A 23,315-nucleotide genomic window follows, 5' to 3' on the forward strand; every position below is an offset into this window, starting at 1 on the left:
CCTTTTTCAGTCTTCTACATGTGACTATCTAGTTTTCCCATTTATTGAATAAGGATTCTTTCCCCCGTGTACGTTTTTGTCTGCTTTGTCAAAGATTGGGTGGCTATATGAGGGCTGGTTTTATATTTGGGTTCTTAATTCTGTTCCAAAGCTCTATTTCCATGTTCTTGTGCCAGTAATATACTGTTTTAATTACTATAGCAATGTAGTATAGTTTGAAATCTGGTAAATTGATGCCTCCCATTTTATTTTATTTTTTTGCCTAGGATGGCTTTTGTTATACAGAGTATTCTCTGGTTCCATACAAAGCATAAAATTATTTTTTCTATATCTTCAAAAAATGGTGTTGGTATTTTAATAGGGATTGCATTGAATCTGTAGATCACCTTGAGTAATATAGACAATTTAACAATGTTGATTCTGCCAACCCACGAGCATGGTATGGTTTTCCACATGTTTACATCCTCTGCTATTTCCTTCCTCAATGTTTCATAGTTATCCCTGTAGAGGTCTTTTACTTCCTTAGTTAAATATATTCCTAGGTACTTTATTTTCTTTGTTGCTATTGTGAAGGGTATTGAGTCTTTGATTTGGTTCTCGGTTTTACTGTTATTGGTGTACACCAATGCCTTTGATTTTTGTATATTGATTTTGTATCCTGAGACTTTACTGAATTCATTTATCAATTCAAGGAGTCTCTTGGTTGAATCCTTAGGGTTTTCTAGATATAATATCATATCATCAGCAAAGAGAGTTTGATCTCTTTCCCCATTTGGACACCCTTAATTCCTCTCTCTTATCTAATTGCTGTAGCAAGGACTTCTAGCACTATGTTGAATAGAAGTGAAGATAGTGGACAACCTTGTCTGGTTGCAGTTCTAAGTGGGAATGCTTTCAATTTCCCCACTCAGGATGATGTTGGCTGTGGGTTTGTCATATGTGACTTGTATCATTTTTAGGTAAGCCCCATCTATGCCTATTTTATTAAGTGTTCTTATCATAAAAGGGTGTTGAATTTTGTTAAATGATTTTTCTGCATCTATTGAGAGGATCGTATAGCCTTTGTTTTTGCTTCTATTTATGTGGTGAATTACATTTATAGATTTGCATATGTTGAACCATTCCTGCATCTCTGGGATGAAGCCCACTTGGTTGTGATGGATTGTTTTTTTGATAAGCACCTGAATTCAGTTTCCTAGGATTTTGAGAATTTTTGCATCTGTATTCATAAGGGATATTGGTCTGTAGTTTTCTTTTTTTGTTGCATCTTTTCCTGGTTTTAGTATCATCGTTATGTTGGCTTTGTAAAATGTGTTGGGCCAGGATTCCATCCTTCTCGATGTTGTGGAATATTTCTGCAGGATAGGCACCAGTTCTTCTTTGTAGGTCTGGTAAAATTTGGATGTGAAACCATCTGGTCTGAGAATTTTCTCTTTAGTAAGGTTTTTTTTGTTGCTGTTTCAATTTCAGTACTTGATATTGGTTTGTTCATGAATTCTGTTTCTTCCTGGTTGAGCCTAGGGAGGCTGTGTGTTTCTAAAAATTTGTCCATTTCCTTCAGATTTTCCATTTTGTGTGCATAAAGGTTTTTGCAGTATTCATAGATGATATCTTGTATCTCTGTGGCATCAGTTGTAATTTCTCTTTTTTCATTCCTGATAGAGCTTATTAAGGACTTCTCCTTTCTGCTTTTCGTTAGTCTAGCCAAAGCCGTGTCAGTTTTATTTTTTCAGAGAACCAACTTTTTGTTTTATTAATCTTCTGTAGTTTTTTTTTTTTTTTTTTTGAGACAGAGTCTCACTTTGTTGTCCAGGCTAGAGTGAGTGCCGTGGCGTCAGCCTAGCTCACAGCAACCTCAAACTCCTGGGCTCAAGCGATCCTCCTGCCTCAGCCTCCCGAGTAGCTGGGACTACAGGCATGCGCCACCATGCCCGGCTAATTTTATATATATATATATCAGTTGGCCAATTAATTTCTTTCTATTTATAGTAGAGACGGGGTCTCGCTCTTGCTCAGGCTGGTTTTGAACTCCTGACCTTGAGCAATCCGCCCGCCTCGGCCTCCCAAGAGCTAGGATTACAGGCGTGAGCCACAGCGCCCGGCCTTCTGTAGTTTTATTGTCAATTTCATTAAGTTCTGATTTGATCTTATTACTTGCACTTCTTCTGCTGAGTTTGGGATTGGTCTGTTCATCTTTTTCCAGCTCTTTGAGTCAATTCATTAGGTTTTCTATTTGTGGTCTTTCTGTGTTTTGGATATAGATATTTATGGAAATAAACTTTCCTCTCAGGACTGCTTTGGCTGTGTCCCACAGACTTTGATAACTTGTGTCTCCTTTGCCATTTATTTCTTTTTTTTATTTTTTTTTTATTTTATTTTTTTTTATTTTTTGTAAACCCAAAGCCAGCAGATATTTATTTCAAAGAATCTTTTGATTTCCCTCTTGATTTCCTCATTTATGAAATAATGGTTTAGCAGAAGATATTTTATTTTCCACAACTTTGTGTAGAGATGAGAGTTTCTGTTGGGGTTGATTTCTAATTTTATTCCACTGTGATCTGAGAAGATGCATGGTATAATTTCTATTATTTTAAATTGTTTGAGACTTACTTTGTGACCTAGAATATGGCCAATTTTAGAGAATGTCCCATGAATGGATGAGAAGAATATTCAGTGGTTTTTGGGTAGAATGCTCCGTAAATGTCGGTCAGGTCCATTTGTTCTAGAGTTCTGTTTAGGTGCATTATTTCTTTGTTAATTTTCTGTTTGGCGGATCTGTCCTGTGCTATCAAAGGGATGTTGAAGTCTCCAGCTATTATGGTGTTGCTGTTTATCATTTTGTTTAGATCAAGTAGAATTTTCTTTATGAATCTGGATGCACCTATTTTGGGTGCATACATATTTAAAATTGTTATGTCTTGTTGAACTGTACCCTTTACCATTATATAGTGACCCTGTTTGTCTTTCATTACTTTTGTTGATTTAAAGACTAAGTTATGTGACATCAAAACTGCCACACCAGCCTTCTTTTGGCTTCTATTTGCTTGAAATATTGATTTCCGCCCCTTCACCTTGAGTCTGATTGAATCTTTGCAGGTTAAATGTGTTTCCTGAAGACAGCAGATAATTGGCTTCTGTGCGTTTATCCATTTGGCCAGCCTATGTCTCTTTAGTGGGCAATTGAAGCCATTCACATTTATTGAGAGAACTGATAGTTGGGGCAAATTTCTGTTCATCCTGTTGGGTTGAACTTTGTTGCTTTGTTTTCTCTCTTGAGCCATTGTCGTATCTGGCCTTTGATCTTTAGCTTTTGAGTGATTTTACATTCATGAATGTTTATTGTACTAATCCGTGTCTAACACTGTTTTGAGTACTTCTTGAAGGGCTGCTCTTGTCTTGGTGAATTCCATCAGTCTTTGCTTATCTGAGAATGTCTTTATTTCTCCTTCGTATGCAAAACTTAGTTTTATAGGGTACCAGATTCTAGGGTGGGCATTATTCTGTTTGAGAAGAGTGAGAATGGGGCCCCAGTCTCTTCTTGCTTGTAAGGTTTCAGTTGAGAAGCCTGGCATTGTTCAGGTGGGCTTTCTGTTGTATGTTACTTGTTTCTCTTGCCTTCAGCTCATAGAAGGGCCTCTTTAGTGGATATTTTGGTCAGTCCAATGACTGCAAGTCGTGGTGTCTTCTTGTTTGCAATGAATGTCCCAGGGGTCCTTTGAGCTTGTTATACTTGGATATCTAGATTTTTAGCAAGGTCTGGGAAATTTTCTTCTAATGTATCTTCAAATAGCTTATCCAACTCTTCATATTTTCTTCTTCACCCTCAGGGTTGCTCATAACTGTCACGTTAGGCTTCTTCACATAATCCCACATTTCTTACAGGCTTTGCTCTTTTCTCTCTCTCTTTTTTTTTTTTTTTTTTTTTTTTTTTGAGACAGAGTCTCGCTTTGTTGCCCAGGCTAGAGTGAGTGCCATGGCATCAGCCTAGCTCGCAGCAACCTCAAACTCCTGGGCTCAAGCAGTCCTTCTGCCTCAGCCTCCCAAGTAGCTGGGACTACAGGCATGTGCCACCATGCCCGGCTAATTTTTTCTATATATATTAGTTAGCCAATTAATTTCTATTTATAGTAGAGACGGGGTCTCGCTCTTGCTCAGGCTGGTTTTGAACTCCTGACCTTGAGCAATCCGCCAGCTTCGGCTTCCCAGAGTGCTAGGATTACAGGCGTGAGCCACCACACCCGGACTGCTCTTTTCTCTTATTTCTCTGCTCTGTCTCTGTGACTGACTTATTTAATCGGAAGGTGTTATCTTCAATCCCTGAGATTCTTTCTTCTGTTTGTAGATCTACCCTGTTCTTGAGGCTTTCTACTGTGTTTTGTCATTCCCCGAATAAATTCTTCATTTCCAGGAGTTTGGTTTGATTTTTCTTTAATATTTCAATTAGTGAATTTTTCTTTCAAATTCTGGATTTTTTTTGTGGTTTCTTTGTGTTAGTTATCCATTTTTTCTTGCATATCATTGAGTTTTCTTACAATACATGTTAGAAATTCTTCTATCATTTTAGTGTTCTGAATTTGATTAATGTCTGTTGCTAGAGAGCTGGTGTTCCTCTTTAGGTGTGTGTTTTCCATTTAGTTCTTCATACTTCCAGAGTTCTTTTGCTGATTTCTTCTCATCTGGATCAGTTGTTGCTTCTTGCCTTTTGATTTTCATTTGGATAATGACTTGCCTTGTTTAGTCTCTGATCCAGTAGATGGTATTTGTGGGTGAGATTTGACCACACCCTTTATGATGAGTCATTACATGCAGTAAAAGAGTGTGCAGAATGACCTCCCTGTCAGTAGGTGGGCTTGCTGGGAGGAGCAGGTTGCAGTGTTGTTTCTGGATCCTGTAACCAGCTCTTGTTCCTCTGGAGATGCATTCTCGTGCCTCAGGTGGTGGGTAGGGCCCTGGTACTTTCAGGTGTGTCCTTATTCTCTATCCTCAGTATAGGCAGGTCCTAGAGTGAATCTGGGCAGAGCTTGGTTTGGTGAGCCTGCTCTCAAGTTACACAGATGGTGTCAGCAGGGGCAAAGATATGTTCTGTGCTTCTGGGCAGAGCTGCCAAGGAGGGGCTGAAAAAGCCTCATTCAGCCGAAAAGTCTGTGTGTCGAATGTGGCTGAGACCTGCAGTCTGGAGCAGGCCTTGCTCTTTTCCATCATCACCTATTCCACAGTTTCTCCTGAGCCTCTGCCAGCAGGTAGGACCTCAAACCAGTGGATCTCCCCTGGTTATGATGCAGGCCTGGGGAGGTTCCCTACACAGGATCACAGCCTGGGCTGGGCACATGGCCTTCCCGTGGGAGGAGAGTTGCCCCTCAAGCACACTGATCTGCCCCTGAATGCACACACATCTCAGTAGGCTTGTTCACAAATATCCCTTCTGTGCCCTGGGGTAATGCAATCGAGACCTGGGTGTATGGGATCTGGTCAGCAGGCCTGGGCCCTGAAGATCAATCCCTGACCCTTCTAGGGAGAAGAGTGCTGGTCTCAAGTCACCCACAGGGTGCCCAAGCTAGATCGATGTCTCTCTGCCTCGGGATTTGCCCCATTCTCCTGGAGTCACCAGGCTAGCAGCACCTGGAAGGGCTGGTGGGTGGGGAGCTCACAGTCTGAATGCTTCTCAGTCTGCTGTAGGACCCCAAAAGGAAAGGTCCCATTCCTTGGAGATGCCTCCCTGTGATGGCTAAATTGTCTGTCTGGGTACCCACAGGTACGAAAGGGGAAAGGGAGAATGAAGTAATATGGCGCCTGTTGATCGGCTCTGGTCTGTGCATAGGGAGGTTCCTGGAGGGAGCTGGGAGAGGCTCACTGCTCACTGGTGGCGGCATCTCTGGACTGGTGTTGGCAGATCTCTCCAACCACTCAGGAGCCCACAAGCAGTCTGAGATGCAAGTGAGGGAAAGTTAACTGCTCCACCTACCGTTGTCGCTGGTCTCCAAGCCTCTCTTCTTCCAGTTCTTCTCTGCAACTTCTTCCTGTGGAGTCTCCTGTAGTTTCAGGCACCTTTCCTTATACTCTTGTCTGTCTGATCTATGTTTGTTTATTTTTTTTCATTTTCTTCTAAAATCTGTCTCTTTTGCAGAGACACTCTGGCTGGCAGTTGTTCTCATCTGCCATCTTGAATTCCCTTGGCAGTAGGTTTCCCTGTATTCTTTTCCTGTTTTAAATTCCACTGTTTTCTGTCTTTACCCTTATTTTCTTCTTTTTGCTACTTTGTGTTTTTGTTTGTTTGTTTTTGCTTCTCTTTTTCTAGGTTCTGGGTAAAAATCATAACTATATAATTAATAATATCCTAAAATCAAGTACCTATATTGTCAGCTTATTTAAATTGCAGAGAACCTACAGTTTGAGTTTCCTTAAATCTGCTAATTTGGGTAGTGCACAGTGTCTCACACCCGTAATCCCAGCACTTTGGAAGGCCAAGGGGGGAGGATCACTTGAGGCCAGGAGTTTGCAAGTGGTCTGGACAACATGGTAAGATCCTGTCTCTACAAACAAACAAATAAACAAAAATTTTTATGATCCTGCTATTTTGAATTCTTGATCTGAGCTCTCACATGTCACCATCTTGTTAGGATCCGTCACTGGCTCCTTGCTTTGTATATTTGGGAAGGTTTTGGTTCCCTGGTTGCTATTGTTTCTTGTGCGCCTATGTTTTTGTATTGAAGGATTTATTTATTTCCATCTTCACTGTCTGGTTTGTTTTGTTTTTTCTTGGATATGTTTGCTTGAAGGTTCTTTGCAATTTACCTGTCGAATATGCTTTATGCTAGGTCACTGCCTCCTTTTTTACACTAGGTGTCAGCTTAAGCCCCAGGTTTGCCTCAGCTCTCACAAATGTTCAGAGAGCTGCCTGTCCCCTAAGGGGAAGTCTCAAAAGAGATACCCTGACTGCGTGGAAAGGCTGGCTAGGGGTTCTTGCCCAGGGGGCCTGTGGAGCATGCTTTTTTCAGTGTGGTGCTGTTGAACAGTGCCTCTGATTTAACATCTTTGGCTGAGATAAAGAGCAAAGTTTTGCAGGCTGGGGTTGCTATTTCCACTTCTACCCTTTGTCTCTGGCTGCCCTCAGGGGTTTTTCTGCCTATGGGCACTTGCATTGCTGTGTGCTGTATGCTGAGGCAGGAACAGTTTTCCTGCAAGGGAACCCAGGATCGTTTGGTAGCCTGCTGTCCACCTTGATCTCACTTTTTCCAGTATAGAAACCATGAACCGCAGGGAAAATTCTCCCTATGCAGTGCCTTGCTGGTTAGGGGAAGGGCATTGCAGATACAGAAGTTTGATTTCTTAAAAACTCTGCTCAGAGTTTTTTCACTTTTCTGTGGCCCCAGGGATTTGTAATCCTCAGATTTGTGTTCTGGGATATTGTTGGCAATAATTTTGGCACTGGATTTTTGTTTTTAGTTTTCTATGGAAGGAAGCGAAGCCAGATTGCTTCTACTCTGTTGTTTTGGTGACATCACTCTCCCTGGTTATTGCTTTTTCTTTTTTTTTTTTTTTAATTCATTTTGGAATGCATTTAAATTGGGTAGAATGAATGAGACTATATACTTTAAATTTCAAAATATTAAGGGGTACAAATGTTTTTGGTTACATGGATTGCTTTTGTAATGCTGGAGTCACAGCTATAAGTGTGCCCATCACCCAAATAGTGTTTATTGTACCTGTTAGGTAGGTTTTTGTCTCTCCCCTCTTCTCCCTACCCCCTGCTGCCTGATTATTTCTTGATGATAACTTCCCGGTTATGGACTTACTCTGAGTCTCCCTCATTGCATGAATGCCTAAATTGACTATACCATTTGTGATCCTGAATTATCATCGATCACTTAAGAACCTTAATTTTAATTCCTAGTTCATTTTTTTTTTTTTTTTTTGAGACAGAGTTTCACCCTGTTGCCCGGGCTAGATTGCAGTGGTGTCAGCCTAGTTCACAGCAACCTCAAACTCCTGGGCTGAAACGATCCTTCTGCCTCAGCCTCCCAAGTAGCTGGGACTACAGGCATGTGCCACCACACATGGCTAGTTTTTTCTATATATTTTTAGTTAGCCAATTAATTTATCTCTATTTTTTTAGTGGAGATGGGTTCTTGCTTTTGCTCAGGCTGGTCTTGAACTCCTGAGCTCAAACAATCCGCCTGCCTCAGCTCTCAGAGTGCAAGGATTACAGGCATGAGGTACTGCACCCAGCCTCCTAGTTCATTTTAACATCCTTAATATTGGTTCCTTCTTGATTATTATTTTCATCTAAACCTAAACATAAAATACATCAATATTATGGATATTATTGAGTTCCTTATTAAGAAATTTTGAATTCATGGAATTACAAACTATGGTTTACCCAATTTACAGCTATTTTACTTATTATATTTTAAGGGTTGTGACATACTAAAGTTCTTGGAGCTTACACCCATTTAAAAACAACCACAATACTGAAGTTCTTGAATGAAACAGCTCAATAGAAACTATAAAAATGCCTTTATGTATAGTATCATTAGGACAGCATGTCCTAGATGTACTTATCATAATTATGTTTTAAAAAATTTCTTACAGGCAAAATGCCAGCATTACAAGAAAAAACGAATGGAGCAACAAGAATGTATTGCTTCTTTGCAAAAGCATATCTATAGATTAAAAAAGGAGGATGAAGAGCGTATTGTCACTCAAAACAGAGTGTTTGCTTATCTCTGCAAAAGAGTTCCTCATACCATCTTGGATAGACAGTAATATTTATTACATAAATTGATATATAGTTAGATTCATCTTTTTTTAACTTATTTTATCTTGGGGTGGTTATACCCTTATAAACTCTCTCTTCTTCTGCTTTTTCCCCCCTGTTTATCCTGTACGTTCTCTTTGTGTTAGAGCTCTTTTGAAGAACAGAATCAGACATTTGCTAAAAATAATACTAAACATTTAAAATTAACTCATAATTCAAAATTAATTATAACATTTCTCAAAAGAGCTCTGATTCCTTGTAGTGAATAATGGTATTTAGAGACCACTGTATGAGTGTTGTAGTTTTTTTTTTTTTTATTTTGTTTTTATTGATTTTAGGACTTTTCACTGGAAAGAACTAGGAACTATATATTTCTGGGGAAAAACAAATTATTGATTTTTTTTTATCTTAAGTTAACATAATATTTTTACTTAAACTCTTTATTACTTTTGTAACTTTTAAAATGTAACACTAAAAAATTATTATTCCAAAGAAAAATATCATATTTACTTATTTGGCTTATCCTATAATACATAAAAATAATTTCAAAAGAATAATACCAGAATTTCTAACAATAAGTGTACTGAATGAAATTTAAATTTCTTTGCCATTCTCTTTGATGTTCATATATTCCATTACGGATGCAGTCAAAATGTGGTTTTCTGAAATACCTTGAAATAATTATTTTCTCTGTGTTTATGTCACCAAATTAAGAAATGGTTAGATTTATTTGTTTCAATTTCAATTTTTAGGGGTTGCTTTTTTAAATTTATTTTTTAGTATGGAATTGAATTCATAATTACATAATTTCAAAGTCAAAACTATAATTCTTTATATTCAGAGAAGTTGTGTTTACCTCCCCCATAAGTAACTGATTTTAAATGTTTAATGTTATGTTTAGCAATACAGACAGTATGGTTATTATCTTCATATTCCCCTTCATGTATAAAAGGTCACACCTTGTTTTTTGTTCACTTAGCAGTATAAACTAATTGCATTTTAAAGTTTTATGTGTTTACTCTAGTAGGATTAGGAATCTTTACTAATTATTTCTATTTTACTATAAAAATAAATGAGGTAAGATATGAAGTAAAAAGTTAAAACTATAAATTGTTTTGATAATTATTTAAGAGATAACATAATGCACATGTACATGTATATGATTTTCATCCTTTTGAAGGAAAGGTGAAGACAAACACATTAATTCATAATAACATAAAAAATATAGAGATAGGTGTGAATAAATAGAAGAGGGAAGCAAGGAAAGAAAAATAGAGGCAAGGAAGAACAGAGGAGAGAAGCAGTGAAAGACAGTTACAATGAGAAGAGTGTAGTGAGAGAAACGGGTGAATGAAGAAAACAACAACCAATATGAGTGAGTGAGAGAGTGTAAGGTAAATATTAAGAGAACTTGCTGTGTTTCAGATGAAGTCAAGGTAATTCAGGTATGAATTTTTGCAGTGGACCAAAGTTTATCCATTCTATTTGATTTTTAATAAAGCAGAATTTCAGTTTGAGATGCTGAAATAAAAATTGTGAATTAACCCTATTAGAAATACATGAGTTGTAGCTACTACAACTTGTCAAAAGTTACACAGTTACTGGGCTGAGAGCATGCACACACGAGTAAAGCTGTGGTCCTGCATTCAATGACCTGATAGTAGTAAGTAATCTAGTCAGGTAGATAGACACATACTCAGGTAAATAAAATATAAGATAGATAGTGGTATGTACTCTAATGGTGGAGCAGATAGGATACTTGGTGTTACGTAAGGAGAAATAAGTGAAAGATTGGGGGTCTTAATGAAGGAGGTAACTTTTCAGCTAGATTGTTAGGAACTGTAGAATTTTAATAGGCAGAGGTAAGAGAAAGGATGTCTCAGAGGAATATGGTATCAGGAAAAGTGAATGTATTTGGGAATGGCAAGTAGTCTGGAAGGTCTGGAACATAATAAGGTACATGAGATGATGGGAAGAGTCTTAGGAGAGATAATGTGGAAGGTGTGCTGGAACTTTGAGAGACTTAAATTTCTGGCTGCAGAGTTTGGGTTCTACTTGCCATGTAGCAGGAAAAACACCCCCAGGATTTCTGAGCAAGGAAATTAAACCCAGAGACAGAAAGACAACTTAGTAATTGGTTATGATAGTCTAGGTAAGGACTAATGAAGGCCTGACCTAGGATCAAAAGAAAGGGAGAGATGCTGTAGAGATGAATAGGAATTGTCCAAACTGATTGGTGGCTGTAAATGTTGAAAGGATGGGAGGAGTCAAAGATAGCTAATTTTTAGGCTCAGTTTGAAGGAATGGGGAAAGAACATGATGAGTTCATTTTTATACCTACACTTAGGTGCCTTTTGTCAGCCGTGTAGAGATACCAGGCCTGTTAGAAGGACCAAACTCCACAAGAACTTCCAAATTTCATACAGAGAAAGAATAGGCAAAAGAGTTGTTTTGGGGTATTGTGATAACCAAGGAACGACTATTTCAAGGAGAGGGTGGTTGGAAGTCTTATGTGCTTCCTTATTGTTTTTTTTGTTTTTTTTTTTTTTTTTTTTTTTTTTGAGACAGAGTCTCGCTTTGTTGCCCGGGCTAGAGTGAGTGCCGTGGCGTCAGCCTAGCTCACAGCAACCTCAAACTCCTGGGCTCGAGTGATCCTTCTGCCTCAGCCTCCCGGGTAGCTGGGACTACAGGCATGCGCCACCATGCCCGGCTAATTTTTTTTATATATATATATCAGTTGGCCAATTAATTTCTTTCTATTTATAGTAGAGACGGGGTCTCGCTCAGGCTGGTTTTGAACTCCTGACCTTGAGCAATCCGCCCGCCTCGGCCTCCCAAGAGCTAGGATTACAGGCGTGAGCCACAGCGCCCGGCCTCCTTATTGTTTTATAAGTTTACCTTCCTGCTATCTTATTTGGTCAGAATTCCCAGCATTTGACATATAGTAAGTCCTCCCTAAAAGTTTATTGAAGGTAGTTGGTAATAATCAGAATGAATGAAGTTTGCCATGCAGGAAAAGACTAGAAATAAAATGGTAGCAGAAATAGGTGGTGAGAGGGTTTGTGTAGGATACAAAGAAAATTAAAGCATATTTGCAGGATAATGTGAAAGTCAGTGTATGTTGGGATGGGGAAAGGCTGAAGAAAAGGAAAGAGTAATCCAGAAAGTTACGATATTATAAAAGCACAATTGGCTGAAGTAGGTCTGAGAAAGGGGATGAGTTGGTAATATTAGGTCATTAAATATGAAATATCTGATTTCAAATCAAAAGTGTAGGTTATTATATCTCAAACAAGAAGCAGTAGAATTAAAGTATAAGCCTAAACTATCATATCGACACAGTTTTGCCATCTTAATGGTAGTTTGTTTATGTCAGCAGCAAAGAATCCTGGAGAGCAAGTGGCAATGAAATTGTAGAAGGCGTTTTCCGCGCAGCTTGTTGAGAATTGAATATTTTTCCTTGCAAAAAGTGGGCCAAAACCTGGAAGAAGTGGTAGTCATTTGGTGCATGGTCTGGTGAATATGGTAGATGACAGAGAGTTTCCAAGGCCAGCTTCTGTAGTTTAAGTGGCGTTTGTGCAACATGTGGTCAAGCGTTGTCTTGCAAAAGGATTTACCTGTCTCTATTGACCAGTCTTGGCTGCTTAATCGCAAGTATCCTCATCATTTCATCCAATTGGTTGCAGTAGACATCTGCTGTAATTGATTGACCAGGGTTCATGAAGCTGTAGTGGATAATACCAGCACCGGACCACCAAACAGACACCATTAGTTTTTTTTGTGGAATATTCGGTTTTACACTATGTTTTGGCACTTCATCTTTATCCAACCATTGTGCTGAATGCTTGTGATTGTCAAAAAGAATCCATTTTTCATCACACATAACAATTCAATGTAGAAATGACTTACCTTTATGTCATGACAGCAAAGAAAGGCAAGCTTCGAGACGATTTCTCTTCTTATGCTTGTTTAGTTCATGCAGAACCCATCTATCCAGCTTCTTGACCTTGCCAATTTATTTCAAATGGTCCAATATTGTTGGAATAGTAACGTCAAACTTTGCTGCTAATTCATGTGTAGGTTGAGATGGATTCACTCAGGTTGCCCACATGGCTTATTTTTCAAGATTAAAATCACCAGAAGGAACTTCTCAGACCATTGATATGCCATGCATTCATTAGCCACATCCTTCCCAAACACTTGGTTGATATTTTGAGCTATCTGCACTGCATTGGTTCCATGGTGGAACCCATATTTAAAAATAACACAAGGCCGGGTGCGGTGGCTCACCCCTGTAATCCTAGCACTCTAGGAGGCCGAGGCAGGCAGATTGCTCGAGGTCAGGAGTTCGAAACCACCCTGAGCAAGAGCGAGACCCCGTCTCTGCCATAAATAGAAACAAATTAATTGGCCAACTAATATATATAGAAAAAATTAGCTGGGCATGGTGGAACATGCCTGTAGTCCCAGCTACTTGGGAGGCTGAGGCAGAAGGATTGCTTGAGCCCAGAAGTTTGAGGTTGCTGTGAGCTAGGCTGATGCCATGGCACTCACTCTAGCCTGGGCAACAAAGCAAGACTCTGTCTCAAGAAAAAAAATAAATAAATAAAATAAAAATAACACAAATTTTTTACTTATCCCTGGTTTTGCAAAAATTGCTCTAAAAATTTTTTGAAAGATAATCACAAGCCAAAACATGTGTTTGCAAGACTGAGGATGTACCTTCTCAATAAAAATAGGCTGGGCATGGTGGATCACACCTGAAATCCTAGCACTCTGGGAGACCCAGGTGGGAGGATCGCTCAAGGTCAGGAGTTTGAAACCAACCTGAGCAAGAGGGAGACCCCGTCTCTACTAAAAATAGAAATATATAGAAACATATATATAAACATGTAAAAAAAATTAGCCAGGCATGGTGGCGCATGCTTGTAGTCCCAGCTACTCAGGAGGCTGAGGCAGGAGGATTGCTTGAGCCCAGGAGTCTGAGGTTGCTGTGAGCTAGGCTGAAGCCATGGCACTCTAGCTCCAGCAACGGAATGAGACTCTGTCTCAAAAATAAATAAATAAATAAATATAAAACAAGAAGTGTCCAAATGGAAATGTCAGAGATATCAACTATCAAACTTAGTACGTAAGGAAATCAAACATTTCATACTTAATAGTTTCCCAAGATAGGAGGGTAACAGTATAAATTGTTTCTTTAAAAAGAATAACATGTAAAAAAAAGTATGGTATATTTTATTTTTCTCTTGGTTTTTTAAATTTTAAAAGTAATACATGCTTATAAAAATTCAAACAGCGTAAAAGTATATAAAGTAAAATGTTACCTGCTTGCCCTCTGTTTCCTTCATCACAGAGATAACCTCTCTTAACAGTTTGGTGTGTGTCCTGTTTCTCAACAGTGGTGCTGTTGGCATTTTGAGTGGGACAGTTTTTCACCCTGTAGTATTGTCATATTCATTGAACTTATAGCATTCTGCCCCCTCCCTGACCAGTCAATGAGACAACCAACACTGCCCTTCACATGCTCCCTAGGTTACAATATTATTCCCCAGTTAAGAACCTGTAGAGTTCTTTTTCAGTACACATACAAATTCATATACAACTTTGTTTTACAAAAGTAGCATGATAGACATTTGGGTATGCAACGTTAATTTTTTCCTTCATCAGTCTTTATTAGGACATAAATTTACATTGTTTCTTCTAATGCTCCATTATTTTCCCAAAGTATTGATGTACTGTTATTTAATTAACTTTCCCCTGTTTAAGGACAGTTAAATTGTTTCTGGTTTTTCACTCTTATAAATAACAGTCTTATCTTATTGAGTTGCATTCTTTGGCAGATATTTCTATGGGAGATATTGCTAGAGGTAGAACTGTTAGGACAGGACAATATACATTTAATATGTTGAGATACAATGTTTATGGTTAGTTAAAAATCTATACTTTGAAATTAATATATAAAATATATGACTTAGTGTATAATAATTGCTTCTGGTAAGAATCACTTAAATTTTTTTAAGCCTGCCAAATAACTGTACTTATTCTTTACTTATTCTGTACTTATTATTTACTTATTCTGTACTTATTCTTTACTTATTCTGTACTTATTTTTATCACTGTAATTTGAAATTATGTAGAGATACTAATATATGCTCTAATACCTCATTTTGAAAATAATTCAATATATTCTGTTTTCTAGGTTGCTTTGCTTGATTGATTACTATGAATGTAAAATTAAAAAAATCCATACACAAAGGTATAAAGAATCCTATATTATAATTTTTAAAGTTATTATATGCCAGGTACAGTGGCTCCTGCCTGAAATCGTAGCACTCCAGGAGGCTGAGGCAGGAGGATCTCTTGAGCTTAGGAATTCAAGACTAGCTTGAGCCCTGAGCAAGAACGAGACCCTGTTTCTAGTAGAAATAGAAAAAAATTAGCTGGGCTGGTAGAACATACCTGTAGTCCCAGCTACTCAAGAGGCTGAGGCAGGAGGATTGCTTGAGCCCAGGAGTTTGAAGTTGTTGTGATCCAGGCTGACGCCACGGCACTCTAGCCCTGGCAACAGAACAAGACTCAACAGAACAAGAACAAGAGAAAAAAAAAAGTTATTATTTAATAATTATATTAAAAGTTTTTATAGCCTTTTGAAACTGAGTTATGAAAATCTACCTAGTATGTCACTAGAAAGGTCTTTTTTATAAAGATCTTGACTGTATTTTACTACTTACGTTAAAATGTCTTATTTATATTAAAATATGTATATTTAATAATCACCAAAGTATTGGTCACAGCAGAAAGGGTATTTCCTTTTTTTTTTGTTGAAGGATTATAATTTGTTCTGATGTCTAGCCACTGAATATTAATAGCTAATATATCCACAAAGTGCACAGAATTAGATCTGTTGCCTACCAAAGTGCACCCAAATTAGCATGCAGATTTATGAAATGAAGATAAAATGTCAGTGAAAACTCAAGGATATATATGGATTAAAACACACTTCTCACCTCGGAATAAAGAAATAAGGATAGAGTATTAAAAAATATTGTAATCTCATTGATAATTTTTATGTTGATTAATATATGAAGCACATATAATCTAAAATGCTTTAATATGAGGTCACTAAAGCATAGCTACTTTCTTATTAGTTGTAGATGGAATAGTTCTTTCAATAAATATTTTATTTGGGCCCCTATTTTGTGCCATGTTCTGTTTCAGGTAGTTAGGATTCTGTAATAAACAAAACAGATAAATTCCCTGCTTTCAGGAAGCATGTGTGCTAGTATTCTTACCCCAAGGACAATGACTCCATAAATTTGGAAAGACTAGTGGCAGAGTTGTGCTGGTTGCTTATTCCTTCTAGTACTTTGGGGACTCAAAAAAAAAAAAAAAAATGGTGGGGAGTGGAAGGGAAAAGGAAGGAGGAAGGAAAGGAAGAAAAGAAAATGCTTTTTAATAATAAAAACAGCTCCTTCATCTATTCATATAGCAGCTTTATATCAAGTAACTTCAGGGACCTTCAGACTTCCAAATAAAACTGTTGTAGATGGTAGACATGGTGCTAGATAGGTTCTATGGAGATAGGACATTTTGGACATGGTCCTTAACCTTTCAGGAGTTAGTCTAATAAGGTTGATAAAATATAAACACAATAATTAAGAAAAATAATATGAGACTTAAACACTAAAAAACAGTGTCAATAAAAATAAAATTAAAAAAACAACAACACCATAGTGTTATAATTGAGTAATTACTAAAAATTAGTAAGGCCGTAAGTACTATAGGAATTTAGCAGGAGCAAGTCAGTTTTGGATGGAGTGACCAGGGAAGTCTTTATAAAGCAGATGTAAATTGCGCTTGAGCCTAAAAGGCAAAATTTGGAAAGGCACAAAAGAAAACAATAATAAAGCCATCTTAGACTACTTGGATACTATGAGCAGAACGTATGTAGATATAAAAGTGTGAGACTTGCTGGGTGCAGTGGCACATTTCTATAATCCCACCTACTTGGGAGGTTGTAGTGGGAGGATCGCTTGAGCCCAGGAGTTCAAGGCCAGCTTGGGCAATGTAGCGAGACCCTGTCTCTCAAAACAAAAAAGTGTTTAAGACTTTTTTTTTTAATGACAGTAATTAGTTAAGCCAATCTGCCTGGAGTTCAAGGGATTTGTTGGTATGTTCATCAGTAAGGTGGGTAACCTATGGAGAGCAGTCATTTAAAGTGCTAGGCAAGAGTAGGCTGTAAACGAACAAGGAGACATCAGTTGCCTCAGAAAGAAGGAAGGTACTGCTTCCTTAAATACAGAAAAACAGGTTGGTGGGATTGTAGTTATCTGTATTGTTAATAATAAGCTTTCTCAAGAGAAACAAAACCAAAAGGACATCTATGTATATAGAGATTTAAGGAATTAACTCATAATTATGGGACTGGAAAATTCAAAATTTGGGAGCAGGCTGGCAGTATGGAGACCCAAGGAAGAGTTGATGTTTTCAGTCTTAAAGCTGAAGGCAGTCTAGAGGCAGAATTCCTCAGGGGATCTTAGTGTTTGCTGTTGAGGCCTTCAGCTGATTGCATAAGGCCCACCCACATTATGACAAGTAATCTGCTTTACTTAGCCTATTGATTTAAATGTTAATCATACTTAAAAATACTTTATAGCAACATCTAGACTTGGTGTTTGACCAAATAGCTGGGTACTGTATCCTAGCCAATTTGACACATAAAATTAACCATGACAGTATGTAAGAATAAGAAGGAAAATGGAGAATTTCATGACTTGACAGGTTGTAAACTCTTACTCTTGCAGAGTGAGGAAAACAGTGGAAATGATGAAGCAGGTTGGTGGGGGACTACAGGCAATTGGAGAGTTGTGCCCATCTGTCTTAAAGAGGGCAGTTACTACAGAGCTCTAGCCAGTTGATGCTGTGCAGGAATGTGAGCCCAGTGTGTCTAGATCAACTGACTTTTCAAGAGAAGTCAGAAGGTTGGATTTATAAATGAAATCAGACGTTTAATGTTCACAATTCAGTGTTTTAAAAAATATCTTACATAGTCCAAACTGAATATGAGTTGTAACTTTTGGTCTATGTCTTTAGACACTATATGTACTAATAATATTAGGTAGTAGTGGTCTAATACCATTCTCTATGAGAACAAGTAGGAAATTTGGATTAATTTTAATTCATGTTTAGATTATTAAACCCTCATTAGATTGGTTTAATTTTTGTTAGGTTTTTTTCTTTGAAGATAGCTTTTTCATAAGACATATACTGCATGTATATGTTCATAGGCAATATAAAGAAGATGAAAGTCAGTCAGAAGAAGAAAAAGACTACAGAAATCTGGATGCCTCACCAACTTATAAAGGCCTTCTAATGGTATGGGGGCTGCATCACTAATAAATGTTTTTTAATGAAGTAAAATAATCTCCCAGGAAAGTTAATTATTTTTCTGTGAAATGTGTTACAGTCATTACAGAATCAACTGAAGGAATCAAATGCTAAGATTGATGCACTTTTAAGTGAAAAACTGAAGCTCCAAAAAGATTTGGAAACCAGGTGAGAGAAACTTAAGTAATTTTTCTTTATTCTTTGAAAAGGAAAACATACTGGAATTTAGAATATTAAATGAACCATTCTAGCCCTTTTACTCTAAAACTAATCCTGGGTACCTCACACTCTTGTACTCATGTTAGTTGTCTCTCATGATAAGTCATGGAAAGAACACAAGCACATGAGTTGGCAAGGGAAATGAGAAAATAGGAGTCCACCATTGAAGAAGATAAAACTGGGTAACAACTTTGAGTAGATTCAGTTGTTTTAAAAAATAGCTTTATTGAATTATAATTGTACAATACACTGTACATATTTAAAGTGCACAATTTGATAAGTTTTGACATGTGTATATACCTGTGAAACAATTACAGTGGAGAAAATCACCCTAATAGTCACAGTCAAGATAATCACCCTGAAAGTTTTCTCTTACTTACCCCATTTTGTAATTTCTTCCTCCTGTCCCGTCCCTCTTGCCTTTGCTTCTGGCAACCACTGATCTGCTTTCTGTCATTATATATAGTGTGTGTTTTCTACACTTTATATAAATGGAGCTGAATGATATTTACTCTTTTTTTGACTCCTTTCACTCAGCATAACTTTTTTTTTTTTTTTTTTGAGATAGAGTCTCACTCTGTTGCCCCAGTTAGAGGGCCGTGGCATCAGCCTAGCTCACAGCAACCTCAAACTCCTGGGCTCAGGCGATCCTTCTGTCTCAGCCTCGTGAATAACTGGGACTACAGGCATGTACCATCGTGCCTGACTAATTTTATATATATATATATATTAATTGGCCAATTAATTTCTTTCTAATTTTTAATAGAGATGGGATCTCACTCTTGCTCAGGCTGGTTTCGAACTCCTGACCTTGAGCGATCTGCCCACCTTGGCCTCCCAGAGTGCTAGGATTACAGGTGTGAGCCATCATGCCCGGCCTGTTTTTTAAATTTTAAATTCTTAATTGCAAATTGACACATAATAGTTATTTATAGGGCACAGTTATGATTTAGACTACAATATGAAATAATTAAATCAGGCTAATTAACATATCTATCACCTCACATACTTGTTTTCTGTGGTGAAGACATTTGAAATTTACTGTTGGTGATTTTGAAATGTACAATACATATGTAAATGTACGGTTATATAAATATGTAGTAAAAATTTTAAAACATACATGGGAATAATGAACAATGAATTCAGGGTAATGGTTCCCTATGGTATAGAAAGGAGAGGAATGACATTAACAAGGGACACATGGAGTTTTTAAAGTATAAGTATTAATAGAATGTTTTAGTTAAAATAGACTTGAAACAAATCTGTTAATATTCAACTTTGATAAAGCTTGGTGGTTGGATACATCGAGATTTGTTGTAGTGTTCTATATTTTAGTTTGTATATTTGAAATACTTCGGTATAAAAATAAGTAATAGACTGACAAAAGGTAAGTAAAAGGTTTCGAATAAGGAACTACACAGTAGAAGAATATTAAATGGCTAGTAAACACCTCATTAGCAGTCATGAAATGTTTTAAGAATTTTAATAAGCATATTTGCGACAAGAAAACATGTATTCTCTTTTGTTTATTACTAAATACTTGTATTCGATAAATTGAATGCATTCAACATGATTTTATTTCTACAGGCCCACACAACATGAATTAAGACTTTATAAACAACAGGTGAAGAAACTGGAAAAGGCCCTTAAGAAAAACATCAAGTAATATACTTTACCAAAGTTACTGCTTTTATTAGGGTTTTGTATTTTATTATTTATTTTTATTACTTGCCAGCTTATCTCATGCTACCTCATAGTGACCTTGGCTTGGAATTACGAGGCTGATGGGGGAAATGACATTGAAAAGGGGTATTTCTGGTTCCACAATTTAAAAGCAGTTTCCACTATGTTGGATTTTGCTGTATATTCATCTTAAGTGAGAAAAAGGTAGTTTAGTTACCAGATATAATAAGGGACAAAGATTTTAAATAGAAAATTATCTTTGGAAATAATAGAGGAATTGCAAGAGAATCTACTAAAAAATAGAAAAAAATTAGCTGGGCATGGTGGTGAATGCCTCTAGTCCCAGCTACTTGGAAGGTTGAGGCAGGAGGATTGCCTGAGCCCAGGAATTTGAGGTTGCTGTGAGCTGGGCTGATGCCATGGCACTCTAGCCCAACCAACAGAGATTTTCTTCAGCAGAGATGGGACAATCAGAATCATCAACTGTAGTTGAACAGTAATTGCCTGAAGCTGAGAAACTATCCTTTAAAAGCTCTGTATTTCTGTTTATTATAAAGATGATGGTATTTTAGACAGGAGTCTCCATTGATTGTCCTCCTTTGCTGGCAAAGTAATAAACGTCTCTTTCCTTCTCCTCAAGCCACTTGTTCTCGTTCTTCTGATGTAGCCATGAGGACAAGTGCTGAGCTTTGAGTAATAGTTCCAAGGCCCTCAAAAAAGACTTGCTGGGATGCAAAACTTGCACGAGGCTTATTTAGCTCTTGAAAGGATGTATGTATGTCTTAAAAAGATAGAAGAAAGGATTTATAGTTTCAAGTTTTGCAAAAGAAGTGCTATAAGGAAAAGGAAGAGGGGAGAAGCCTCTATTCCTCTTAGAACCAAAGAAAATCAGTTTTGTTTATTGTTTTTAAAGATTTTTAGTTACCCTTAAACTAACAAAACCTTCAGTATCAAATGGGGCTAATAATTTAACACAGGAGAACATGTACTCTTCTTGAGTTAGTATCACAAACAGGTTTATTATAAAATTACATTAAGAAGTGATCAAATGGGTCTGCCAGTATAAGATAACCAAAGGTACTATTCTAATTCCATTTAAATTTTCAATAGTCTTTATCTTTTTCTGGGGGAAAACAAAATCAGAATATTGCTACTCTGTGTTGAGCTGACAGATGCGAAAGTGGTCAGTTAGGCCAATGAGCCAAATTGAAATTAACAATCAAACTATTCTTCATTTACTGTGATAGCATAACCAAGAGGCCAAAAAGAAAAGGGCTGACTCCTCAATGTTCCATTTTTCTCTATAGAATGGCTCCAGGTGAGGAACTGTCTGATATGCACCCAGATAGGGGAACCATCCTCACTGCCTAGGAGCCCTGCACAAAAGATTCCTACTGTTTTATGGGGAGGAGGGAAGGCTAGGAGTGGAAAAGTATTGAGTCAGAGTGCAGAAAAGTATTGTAGTTAAGGCCCCTCTACCAAAAAGGAGATCTTGGCAGAGGCACCTGACAAATGCCTCAGTCAAGGCTTCACAGTAAAGAGGCCCCAATGGAGATGCCTGGCCTAGGAATGCAGAAATGCTCATGGCTGGCCTGGGAGGGAGGGGAGTGAGTCTGGTGTGAGGAGGGCAACTCCCCCCACTGCCCCAGGCCTGCCAGGCGAAGCCTTTGTTAATTACCTGTGGCTGGCCCTGAAAGACAGCACATAAGATTTTGTCAAGGAGCTGGATTCTTTACCTAGAGAAACAGTTGCCTTCACAGTTTGACACTGGGGCTAGGTTGAAGTGAACCCTTCTTTTCATCACTGACCATCTTAAAAATCCTAGGAATGTAGAGAAAAGGATTCAAATAAGGATACAACTTTGAGAGTCTTACATTGATACACTTATGTGTTTTGCATCAGTTTGGCTAATGACAACCCAAAATAAGTGACTGAAAAAGATCTCAAACAATGGCGGATTATTAAGCCAAAATTGAGGACATACCCAGGAAAAACACAAACCACAAACAAATCTGTGGCTGTTTCTCTGAAGAGGAATTTGCAAATTTCAGTATTTAACACATTGCCCCGCAAAAAAAGTCAGAAACTTTTCCTTGGGGCTACAGTGGTTTATTATGAAAATAGAATAAAAATGTGCAGTGTAATTTAAAGGTAAACAAATATAAAAACAAAATTTATTGACTCTTCATTTAATCCACGTTTTTAGAATTGTCAATATTAATTGTAACAATAAGAACATCAACAAGTAAGGGTTGATGTTCTTATTGTTAAACTAGAGTGGTTAAAACCCAGTTTTAACCACTGGGGTTAAAACTAGAGTGAGTTAAATACAACTCTCACAGTAGTTAATGTGTTAAGGTGAATAGGGCATACAGAAAGGGAAAAAAAGTGAGGGGATGGTGGGTAATAAAACAAAATGGTTACATTCTTGTGAGACCCAGGAAAATCTAGTATGTTATGGCAGATATTTATTGCGAGACTAAGTGAACTAAAGGTCAGTTTCCCATGAGTTACCACCTTTTACTAATCCTCTATAAACCTAGAATACAATGGGATTAAATAAGTTAATACATGTAAAGTGCTTAGAAGAATTCCTGCATAAAGAAAGGCTCTCGGTAAATATTAGTTATCGGGTTCCCAATAAGTTTTAGTTATTGTCATCATTAAATCAGGGTATAGTTCATTGGGTTGATAGAATCACATTTTTTTTTTTTTCGGCATATTATGGGGGTACAGATTTTAAGGTTTCAATAAATGCCCATTTCCCCCCTCCCCCCAAAAGTCTGAGTCTCCATCATGACCATCCCCCAGATGGTGCACATCTCACTCATTATGTATGTATATACCCGCCCCCTCCTCCCTCCCACCTGCCCAATACCCTATTACTGTAGTACCTATGTGTCCACTTAGGTGCTACTCAGTTAATACCAGTTTGCTGGAGAATATATCTGGTGCTTGTTTCTCCATTCTTGGGATACTTCACTTAGTAGTATGGGTTCCAGTTCTAACCAGGAAAATATAAGATGTGCTATATCACCATTGTTTCTTAGAGCTGAATAGTACTCCATGGTATACATATACCACATTTTATTAATTCATTCTTGGATTGATGGGCACTCGAGCTGTTTCCACAGCCTTGCAATTATGAATTGTGCTGCTATAAACATTCGAGTGCAGGTGTCTTTTTTGTAGAGTGTCATTGGATCATTTGGGTAGATGCCCAGCAATGGGATTGCTGGATCAAATGGTAGATTCACTTGTATCGCTT

The 23,315-nt window shown here is 37.6% G+C and overlaps 1 protein-coding gene across 3 annotated transcripts in view; it reads left to right on the forward strand.

Annotated features, from left to right (window-relative positions):
* The window catches only part of CEP70 (centrosomal protein 70), an 85,265-nt gene that overhangs the window by 21,434 nt on the left and 40,516 nt on the right, over positions 1–23,315 (forward strand). For 2 of the 3 annotated variants that reach the window (XM_012749125.3, XM_012749126.3), the window contains exons 7-11: positions 8,590–8,759; positions 14,958–15,014; positions 18,046–18,133; positions 18,225–18,313; positions 19,952–20,026. In XM_012749125.3, the coding sequence (XP_012604579.1) occupies positions 8,590–8,759; positions 14,958–15,014; positions 18,046–18,133; positions 18,225–18,313; positions 19,952–20,026 (479 nt within the window). The remainder of the gene's footprint in view (positions 1–8,589; positions 8,760–14,957; positions 15,015–18,045; positions 18,134–18,224; positions 18,314–19,951; positions 20,027–23,315) is intronic. The other variant, XM_076005186.1, reaches the window with a different exon arrangement.

This window comes from Microcebus murinus, chromosome 1, assembly GCF_040939455.1.
Source record: "Microcebus murinus isolate Inina chromosome 1, M.murinus_Inina_mat1.0, whole genome shotgun sequence".
Classification (NCBI taxonomy): Eukaryota; Metazoa; Chordata; class Mammalia; order Primates; family Cheirogaleidae; genus Microcebus; species Microcebus murinus.